The sequence below is a fragment of the Poecilia reticulata genome, linkage group LG19, assembly GCF_000633615.1.
Source record: "Poecilia reticulata strain Guanapo linkage group LG19, Guppy_female_1.0+MT, whole genome shotgun sequence".
Lineage (NCBI taxonomy): Eukaryota > Metazoa > Chordata > Actinopteri > Cyprinodontiformes > Poeciliidae > Poecilia > Poecilia reticulata.
The window spans coordinates 24,782,895-24,794,154 of record NC_024349.1 but is presented as its reverse complement, the minus strand read 5'-3'; the positions used below and the strand labels follow the sequence as shown (position 1 = coordinate 24,794,154).

Genomic DNA, 11,260 nt, shown 5'->3' with positions numbered 1-11,260 from the left:
CACACACACACACACACACACACACACACACACACACACACACACACACACCTTAACTAATAGTACTACTGAGAATCAGTGAGACACACGTTAGACAAATATAGTACACGGCTCCCGTAATCAGCGCAGCGTGTGGTTAAATCTTTAGCTCCCCAGTGGACGATAAATGACACCATGGCTGACCGGCGTCGCAGTCGTGACCCGCTCCTGTTGCCCAGTATTATAATCTTCTTATACATAGATTGCTTTAATCGGCACAAAAGCTGGCATAGCGTTCAATTTGAGATTCAATGTTAGTTTTCCTACACTTGTCCGTCAGCCTTGAACGCCTCATCTTGGGGAAGCTGATTGAACACCTTCCTGCCATTGCTGCCTGATCTTCAGAGGACGTGAGTTAAACAAACAAGACGACCCTGAAGAGGAAGGAAACAGGCTAAATGAGTTCATCTGACAGAAGAAGCTGAGCCAAAGCAGGGTCATCAGTGACCTTACTCACATCAACAAACGATAGCAGAATGGCTCAAAAAGAAAAGAATCAAGTTATTGCAGCAGTCCAGTCAAAGTCCAGATCCTAACCTCAGTTGAAATGCTTGGTTGGGCCTTCAGGAGAGATTGAGGATCATCTGCAAACCTCAATAAACCAAAATCATTCTGCCAAAGTAATGTGGGAAGATGTGCAGGTCAGACTTAGTCAGGCAGAGCAACTAGGTTTATACACCAAACCTGACTTGGATCTAGACCCATTTCAAATCTGTCTACACTAAGTTTTTCAAGTTGCTTTCTTTATATCACGACTGTGTCTGCATTATATCTCAGTTTGTGATTTACATCAAACACCTGGATGTGATGTGTCTATATGTTACCTGCTGAGTGGCAGAAACTCATTGTATTTCTCCTTATGTAAAGGTTCCTATTTTAACCTTTTTTATATCTGTGAGCTCAGATGTTCAGAAGTAGGTCAGAGCAGATTTAGGTCACATTGCACAACCAGTGACATAAAATGTACTAACTAGAAAACTTTTAACATTCGCAAAAAGAGCCTCTAAAGAAAGATGAGAGGAAAGCATCGAGGCAGATTTCTAAAGCGAGCCGCTCTGCTTCACATATCTTTGTCTCTGCTGACAGATTGCGAATGAATTGAGTGAAATTTGGATTGAAACGCAGTTCATTAACAGCTGCTGCTTTTTAACAACTAAGAGCTCCTTTAATTAAACTCCTAATTTTATTTTGATACAACATCAGTTAATAAAAACTGCTACTTATGTAATCAGAAAACATTGTCACTGGAGAGAATTAAGGTCAAAACTCAACGTAATTTTACAGTTTCAGTAAGATTTTATGTTACTGATTTTGTCCACAAGTCAAATTCTACACTGTTTAAACGGAAATAGATTTTTGTTATCCAATAATGTTGCACGGAAACTGCAGGAGTTCAGTCAAGAGGATTAATGGTGTTTAAAAATTCCATTCTGAAAATAGAAAGCCCGTTTTTACTCCGCTGAATGCTGATCTGTGAAGAGTTATTTAGTCGCAGAACTACTTTGGAAACTATTTTGGTTTAAGGACTTCAGCATGTTTTTAGATCTGTGAATAAATTTACTCTGCAACAAACAAGAAAAAATATTTTATTAGGATGAAAGATTAAAAACAGTTGAATATATTTGGTTTTAGATGCAGTTTGTGATAAAGGGAAAAGAACAATTGACACTAAGGTTAGAAAAACAGAACATATTCTTCCAGCTGACATTCAGTGTTGGTTGATAAGGTCACGCTGAACTAAACACAAACATTGACCTACTTTTGCCATCCACATACATACAGAAATGTTTGTTCTTTAACTTCCTGAAGTATAAAAACATATTTTTTAAATCCAATATTTGACCTAACCTCACCTCTTTTCTACTAGATTTATGACGGTTGTCAGCTGACTGGGCTGGACGGCATTCACTTCATCACCACCTGTTCTCTGCTGGGTTCCTGACTCTCTCACACTGGTGATTCTTACCAACTCAAATGAGGCACACACACATGCACACGCACGCACACACACTAATAGTACTAGTGATAATCAGTGAGACACACAGAGTACAGATATAGCACACAGCTCCTGTAATCATCGCAGCGTGTGGTTAAATCTGGTACCTGCACATCTCAAGTTTGAATGTAGCAGCAAATAATACTGAAAATTAAACTCTTTCTTAAATCTTGGGTTTGAGTTATAAAGAATTTAAATTAGCCACGGGGTAAAAGCGGAGTGTACAAAAAGGGAGCAAAACCTTGCACAGATTTCCTCTTGTGAGTTAATTTGAGTCCCTTAAATCTCTGTAAACTGCAAACTTCATTGTGTTTTACTGAGGTTATTTATTTGTTTTGAAAAAAGTCCTAGGGGCGTAGATGCTTTTGCGAGACTGAAAACATGCAGTCTGTGTTCGAATCGACGGATACAGCCTCTTCTCAAAAACCCTCAGTAACCTAAAGCAACACTTTCAGTACAGCAGGGAATTTTCTTCAGCCAACAGAAAATTTAGAAGCCTGCCAAACCACGTCAGTCCTTGAGATGTCTCCGTCTTACTGACAGAACCAAAATAAAAAACAAATAAAAACCTACAGCAAGCCTTACATACACCCACACCCATACACAGCCACTCAAACCACTTCTAGAAATATTGTCTGGCTGGTTTGTTTCAGTTTTGTTGAGACAAACTTTAAAATGATTTCAAAATACTTATGAGTCATATGTTAGAACAATAGAACATTGTTTTTTTTTCCACCTGTATTTTTATGGTGAAAGTCATTCTTGTTTTCAAACTCACTTTATCGGCGTGGGTTGAGTGATGTGTTGGGAGAGGTTAGTGTGCCAGGTGCTTACTTTAAACTTTCAATTCATTGTCCAAAACCAAAATGAACACATGCGGACACCCAATAAAGCTTGGTATGACATTCAGCTGGGTTTTTTTCCCTCCACATCTCCTGAAACGGCTAAACAGGTGGATGCCGATGTTATACCAGAAAATGCACCAACGATGTTGCTTTTTCAAAATAAAGTAAATTTTAACGTTTCATGACATTTAAATTAATTTCAAGACTCTTATTATGAAGAGTATAGGAACACAAATATAGGCTATTCTGCCCTTATGGATCAGGCACATTGTAACGAAACCCCACCTGGAATTTTGTCTTCCAATATCAGAACCGATAGAAATATTAATAACTCTAATACATTTGTGAGAAATGACAACAAGGCTTTTGAGACTTACCCTTCGAATCTTATGGCCACTTTATAAGCCAGGGCCACTATGGCAGTAAGAACCAACCCAACAGGACTGGCACCACTGCAGACAGAACCAGAGAGAAAAACAGAAGATGGATAAGAGGGCATGACGACATCCCTGAGACAAAATGAGATCACTATTTAACTTCAATTGAGCACATAGGCAAGAAAAGACCAAGAACTACCTGTCCTACATATTGCAGATGAGAAATGTGACACAGATTTAGATGGAACGACGAGGTCTTTATGTGTATGAGGAAGTGATCAGAATACAGCTGGGTAAAAAAAAAAAAAAAAAGATTCATTCAGTGACAACAAAAAAATCTATAACTCATAATAGACAGGTGTGTCTGAAGTGCCAAAACCATTAGTTATGAAACAGCGTTATATGAGCCAAAGTAAATAGCTTTTTGTGGAGAGAGGTGATGTAATTTGAAAAGCATAGTTTTTGAATAAATGAAAAAAAAGAAAAGTATGCTTCATATTTTGTAAAATTATTTTCACCCAAAATTTCAGGAACTATTTTGAGCAACCAGGTGGCCATTGAAAAATCATGGAGCAAGAAGTGATTTGCCAGTGAAAGGAATAGTTTCTGTTCTTTTTAAAGATCAAGTTTTTTAAAGAGTTTGTGATCTGTAATGAAAACACATTCACAGAATTATCACTTTTTTATCACTAAAGATTATTATTTTTTCCTGGAGTGTAGAGACAAAGCTACCTTGGTTCTTTAAAAGCTTCTCTGGGTTCTTTAGTGACTTTTTGGATGAGCTGTTTTATCACTCTTGGGTTGATTTTTGAGTCATCTGGCCACTTCTAGGGAGGTTCACCAATGTTCCATCTCATATGGGGTCTGACGTCGTCAACATCTGACGAAGTTACGTTTTGCTTCTTTTGTGACATTTTTAAATTTAACTCACAATTTGCATGACAGTTGAATTCTTTTTACAAGAAAGTAATTTAAGACTGGAGCTTTTTGAATATGGCTGAAATTGGCTTACTCTTCATGGGTTAGATGCTAGCGTTAGCCTTAACAGAAAACGTGAAGGCTCTTGCTGGCTGTCTTAGCTGGTCACCAGTTTAGCAGATTTTAAGTAGGTTACAGGTCAGCCAACTCACTACAGGCACGAGGTCAGCATGGTAGCTTGTTTCACAGATAAATTGTACAAGCAGAACGACTTCGAAAGTTGCTTTAGTGTGGGTAAAGGTCATAATAACAAAGCAATCTTTGCAGAAACCCCTAACCCTAAATCAGCAAACCAAAAATACAATTACTCCTTGTCTAACACAAACATTAAGATGTCCACAGCCAACGCGTGTGACAGAAGATCAGGCTGAATGCTGAGGGAGATGAGTGGCTCTGCTGCTCTGCAGCGTTGCTATCTACGTTCCCTGAATCTGCAACTGTCATCAGTCAGCTGCGGCACACATCGCTGTCATGTGTCCGCTTCTCAGATTATAAAGATTAACATAAACAAAGGCTATTAAGGCTCGTGGTGTATGGATTTTGAGGAGGACAAGGAACACTGATCAGCCTGCCTGTCAATACCCCCAAAGTTCACCTTTACATTGAGATGATAAACTCTACATCAAGTTGCTGTTATTCCCTTTAGTTTGAAGCGGAATTGGCGGTAAAGTACCTGCTGATTAAGACTCATGTAATAGAACCCAAAAGGGGTCTACCCAACATGGGATGCACGGATGCAGCCGTGTAACGTTCTGTAGCTCTGTCACTTTCCCCTCAACCAGCAGTGTAGAATGCCTAGACAGACGTGCAGGAACTAAAGGAATTTGAAGGTGCATTGAGAAGAACCTTAGTGTTCCCTTAGTAAAATTTGGGAAAACCATTAGATTTCTGCGAATGCAAACAAATAATCTAACACAGGCTGCAGGGCTTTGGTGAGCTAGGCATAGCATATTTGCTTGAAATTACACTTTGATTGGGCTGCCATCTTTATTCATTTAACAATCACTGGAAAAACACAAAATCTTACCAAGTATTTTTGGTCTAGTTTCTAGTGCAAATATCTTATTACAATTGAAATAAGACCAACTAACTTAAAAGTAACTTTTCAACAAGATATAGAGGCTCGTTCTAAGTCAATAATTCCTTAATATTAATGAAAATGTACTTGTTCTACTGGCAGATGAATTAACTTATAACCTAAAATGTCTTGTAAGTTAAATAATCTGCCATTGGAACAAATAGTTTTTCATCAATATCAATATTAAGGAATTATTGACTAAAACAAGCCTCTACAGCTTGCTAAAAAGCTACTTGTAATTAGGTATTTCAAGTTTGCCAAGATATTTGCACTAGAAACTAGACCAAAAATACTTGGTAAGATTTTGTGTTTTTGCTCAACAAGACACAAGGTTTACTTCCAGTTAACAGTGGATTACATCAAATCTTCAAGTCAATCTAATCAATCCCAAGCAAGACTGAAGTGACTGTGAAGAGAATTAACTCCCCTTTGAAAAGAAGAAACTTCCAGGTTTGAGATGATCTGCATAAACTGCCACCAATTTACCAGGGTTGAGTTTATCAGCAATAGCACTAAACTGAAAGAGGACGTGAATTTAATGTCTGTGTCATTTAAATGTTTTCATTGAAAAAAAAAAAAAGCTCTGACTTGTCCCTACACCTGTACAGATAAGATCGACAATGTTGTGTAAATCTAAATACATAAGCCCTGTGACATACAGGTGATGGGTCAATGAATTAGGACTTTGACTATCTGCCTTGTCTCTGTGCTGTGAAACACAAAGATAATTTTTTACCCCATGAAACATACACTCCGGAAAACTCTAGACTACCAATGAACACATTGATACAATACATTTGCATTTAAGGTGTTTTCACATGACTTTGATTTCTCTGTCAGCGATGGAACAGCTGCGATTACATTCCTGTCACGGCTTCAATCAGCTTCAGATGTTATGCACAACATTCGCCTCCCACTTATTCAGACGGACCAATCTGACGCCATGACTCAGCGGACCTCGTTTCACGGTTTCTTTGTGCTACTGACCCACTTCCATACCCTCGTTACTACAAATATGACCAAACCTGGTCACCGCCGGTTGACTTGATTGTGCCACGTTATGTCCATTTGAGAGAAACACTCCCTCAATTTACGCTTCAGCTTGGAAAGCGGCGAGGAACTGACAATGGGGAAGTACTATTTAAAAGTTGCCCCTTTCATTTTCTTTCACGCTGTGTGACTCAGAGTGATTCTCAGTACAAGCTCGTTATCACCTTATAATGATAAGAAACAGCAGCTGAGCTCCCGTTTTGGGGACAGGCAAATTAACAAAATGTGACATCAGAATTGTATTATTCTCCCATTGATTTGTATGTTATTTTTGGTATAAGTAATCTCATGTAACTATTTTATGAAAAAGAATGTCTTAGAGCATAAATGAACATACTGTCATCACCATCCTAAAATAATGGTGTTATTTTTAGCCAATAGTAATTTTTTTTCTTGTCTAAAATAATTTTTTAGAAAAACAGAGGTGGTGATTTCCCCCCCCCCAAAATCACATTGTTGGCAAAAAAAAAAAAAAAGACTTAGGCCATTATTTTAAGAATGTGACGATACATAGTGTCTGAATACGTCAAGCAGTCGATGATCATAACATTTCTGTTTGTATTTCAGAATTTTTGCCCGTGCAGCCGACTACAGCTGGACAAGCATAAGCTGGATAAGAATCAAGCAAAACTATAGCGGTACAAAATAGCAAATGGAGCAAAATAATCTTTACTCTTTGCTTGTTACTTTAGTTATCGGGAAGCAAATGGCAAATTTCCAAATTTAATGACCTCGAGATCTACCACCAACAAGAAAAACAACTACGGTATACCCGGAGGGACATTTCAATACCAAAAAGGGCAATTGCCATTGATGTCAAAATGACAGTGATTTACTAGCGCTGATCAATACTATCAATACTACAAAGCACTCCTTTTTCACCAGCCAATCAGATTCCCAATCAAGCCAGCGCTTCTATAGTTGCGCACCAACATGGTAGCCCAGAGTTTGAGGGCATGATGTGGCCCAGGGCGCAGAGTGATCTTCTCAGACTGGGAGAATCTTTGTTCCGTCTGTCTCAAAGACCCCATGCCCCACCACATGATGAATGTCTCTGATATAACTGACCACAGTTGTAATGCACTCGGCGAAGACGGTTTTAACAAAACAAACCTTTCAAAATGGAGCAAAGTAGAGTGAAGGGTAGGGAAAGGTGCACAACAACTAAAAACCGAGGTGATTTTAGAATTTACACACCATCACTCAACATCACTCTATAAACTATAGAGCTAGATTCATAAATGAATACATAAAATATCCTCTTTTATATATACATGCTTCATTTGCCTCTATATACCAGAACTCTCATTTATGTGACCTCCAGAATCCATTATTCATTCGTCCATCGTCTGTACCTGCTTGTTCATGCAGATGTAGACGACAGTCATTGGGTAATGTTCACTAGTCTATCACAGGGCAACCCAGATATTAAAGTAAATATTTTGGAAAACTGAGTAATTCTAGACTTCATTGTATGAACTATAAGCTAATTTAGAATGTACTTCATTGTGTTATAGCTTCTGAGAGTCTCCTGTAAATTGGGCTTTTAAAAACAGATCTTTTTAATTAGATGCATTTTGTCCTCTGTGATAAAATGTCTGTTTGACATCATAAAGTAAGGCTTCACCAGATGCAAAGTGTCACCACAAAACAGACCAATTACAAAACGCTTCTCTTTGCAAATTAAGTATTTTAACTTATATTTTCCAACATTTGGAAAATAAAATTAGATTGTTGCAAATATAGTTCTGCAAATTATTGCTTACTGGAAATGTTGGTACTAAAAGCTGTTGGTTAAAAAATAAAGCTCTATTTCACCAGTTTGTTGACATGATCTTTTTTTGGCTCCAGTGGCCTTTATTTGATAGTTAATTGACAGAAAAGTGGGTAATGAGAGAAGGGGGAAGACATGCAGCACAGGTCGCCAAGGCCAGGAATCGAACCTGCAACAGCTGTGTCGAGGACTAAGGCCTCCATATGTGGGTTGTGCTTAACCCCTGCACCACCACAGCACACCAAACACCATTTATGGCCATATCAGAAACGTGAATACAAAGGTTCCTACTCGGGACTTTAGTATGTTTATAAAGAAAAAAAAAGTGATTAATCGCTTTTATATTTTTTGTCCCTTAAAATCTATGTAATTAATGGAAACTAACACGTTCAAGTTCTGGCACTAGCATACACCAATATTGTCATGTACTGCAGGTGTTCTTCCTCTGTTCTGTTTAGTTGATCATGTATCTACTGTCTGCTGGTGATGCCTTCCATAAATTCAAGATCAAATGTAATTTTGACACAAATGATATCCAACTTTACATTTTCTAGCCCTCTTACCTAAAAAGCCTAAAAAAGTTTCCACTCCCATGGCAGATTCCCCCTTTCACTGTTTTTATAAATTAAATCTTTGGCCATATCCTCCTGACTCCCAGGAAAAAAAATATTGCCCAATCACCTTTTTTTTTTTTTTGAAATCCCACAGTCTTTGTAAGGTAATAAAAGGTTTTATGCACTTACTTTGTCTCTTCCCATAAAATGTGTTATTACTGATAAATGCCATTTTTATGAATTAGAAAAAGGTACGTACAGAAGTCCCACCCCTTCACATGTGGTGTCATTGAAAAGCCCTAAATGTCCTCTCTAGATACCAAAAGGAATTAATTCAGTAGAATGCAGGGGGTGGGAGATATTCAAGTTTAGAAATGTCCTCTACAGAGTCAGGAGTATATTGCTTAGCATTTTGGGAAATATTTGCAAAATAAAAACTAGCTATTATTGTTAAATGGAGTTACTGTGTTAAATCAAATTAAATTATTGTTATTCAATTCATTGTTCTATGTCGACTCAAATTAAAGTTTTGGTTCGACTATGCAAGCAATGAAAAAGAACAGTTTTGAGGGTTTTAATACATTTTACAACAATGATACTAAGTGTGAAGGGAACTGCATTTAAAACTGACCAAGCAAGACAAAGAAGAGAGACATTGAAAATAGCAAAATTAAGTAGAGGTGTAAGAAAGCGTCCCTAATCCAGACGAGTCTTAACAGCAATGAGGATAAAAAAAAGTGATGAAGAAAAGAGGAGGGTGGGGTAAAGAAGACTCGGAGCTCTTATTAGTCTGGTCATCAACTCCATAAAAGCTTGCCTAGCAACCACACACGCTAATCTCCCAGCCATGTTGCCACAGTTGCCATGGAGACTGGGGGCACACGTAAAACTTATTTTACCTTGCTGCGTTTTTCAGCCGTGACTTGCAACTCGGAGAACAACAACATGTTCCATTTTTAGGTCGGGGGGTTCATTAATTATGCGTGCACTCTCCTCATTTAGAGCACCGTTTGACGTACGCTGGTGCCGTTCTGCTCGGCCAACGCATCAATTCTGCTGGAGTTTTATCGTCTCGGGTGACAAACTTTCAAGATGGTGATTAGCAGTGAACTGTTCGCAACAAGTCCGTCAGTAGAAAACGGGCAACATTTACTCACATGAGCGCGAGGCCGAGGTAGTTGGCTGTGCTGCCCCAGTACATCGGGTTCTCTACGATGCTGAAGGGGAAACCGGTCACCTTCTCATCCATCAGTATGCCAAAGTAGTCGCCTATATAAAAAAACACAGAAACATTGGGTTAAAGAGTTTCTTTAAAACAAACAAAATTAGAGAAACAGCTAAATGACAACAAAGTTCGACTGGATTTTAACGTACTTTTTGATTTTTTTTGACTGAACGTTGAATTCCGTCAAATGTAATTTTAATGGCCATGATAACGTAAAAACAGTTTTGCATTTATTACGCTAGCAGCACTCTGGAAACATTATTTTCTCCTATGCGTTTGTCAGCTGGAAAGTGTTCAGCAGGAAGGCTTCTAAAAAGGCAGCTACTCCAGTAGGAGACATATCTGCTGCCAACCTGAACAGGCTTTCAAAGAAGTTCAAAAGAAGGCAGTAAAGCTGCTACGTTTTATCCTTTTGCGTTTTCTTCTTCTAAAGGTTACAGAAAGTGCTGCACTTTAAAAATGTGGCTCATCTTTGGAAATTTCACGTAAGTCTTACTGTAAGACGTTTTCGTACAATAGGCCTGGAAAATATGTTATTCAAAATCACTTTCAGACACAGCCTATCTTAAAGGTGTGGCTCTAACCCTTAAACTGCATCCTGGTTACATTTTTATTAAAAAACAAAACACTAATCTGCCATGTTTTGCTTCTCATCTGATATTTTACACAATTCGTTTGTTGCCAATCATTGAAAGTCAAAATAAAGTAAAAGAATGAAAAGCTTTCACAGCAGAGATTGTATTTCTAAGTCAGTCATGTGAAGATAAAGTTATTCAAGATATTTATTTGCTGTTAGCATCATTGGACGTGAGGTCAGTTGAACTAGAACACTCCTCACTGTGGCTCGCACACCCACCACATTTTGCTTTGCAATGAGTGCCCAGTGTTGTGCCCAGGCAAACACAAATGTTATCTGACCCAGTTGGTGTGATGAGGGCAACAAGATGTGCACATTTGAATATTTCTCTTATGCCTCCCCTGCCCACCTACGTAGAAATATTCATACACATAAACACACATGCAGCAGGTAAAAAGCCACTGAATTACGCATTTGTTGCTGCTGGCCCTGTTTTCTGTCAAATGGAAGCCGGTAATGTCCGAATTACATAACGCCTTTTCATTATGTATGCTCTTTTTTAACAGTGTGCAAAAGAAAGGTGATTATATAAGCTTAACTGTTTGGCATTCAGCGGACGCCCAGACTCACCTGGCTTTCCCACAATATAGCCAGCCTCGATTTTTCTGACCCGAAAAGTGACGACTGGCATTTCATTCAGATCTGGGAGCCAATCGCCGACTTTAACGATGTTGTTTTGCTACTTTACTGTTCTATACACACACACA

At 38.4% G+C, this 11,260-nt stretch overlaps 1 protein-coding gene across 2 annotated transcripts in view; it reads right to left on the bottom strand.

Moving 5' to 3' along the window:
* The window catches only part of pemt (phosphatidylethanolamine N-methyltransferase), a 58,864-nt gene that overhangs the window by 1,728 nt on the left and 45,876 nt on the right, over positions 1 to 11,260 (bottom strand). The window contains exons 5-7 of one of the 2 annotated variants that reach the window (XR_001777610.1): positions 9,849 to 9,960; positions 3,258 to 3,332; positions 307 to 413 (exon numbers count right to left, since the gene is read on the bottom strand). Coding sequence is in view for 1 of the 2 variants with exons in the window: in XM_008437962.2 (XP_008436184.1) it covers positions 3,258 to 3,332; positions 9,849 to 9,960 (187 nt within the window). In the remaining variant the exon portion in view is untranslated. The remainder of the gene's footprint in view (positions 1 to 306; positions 414 to 3,257; positions 3,333 to 9,848; positions 9,961 to 11,260) is intronic. The other variant, XM_008437962.2, reaches the window with a different exon arrangement.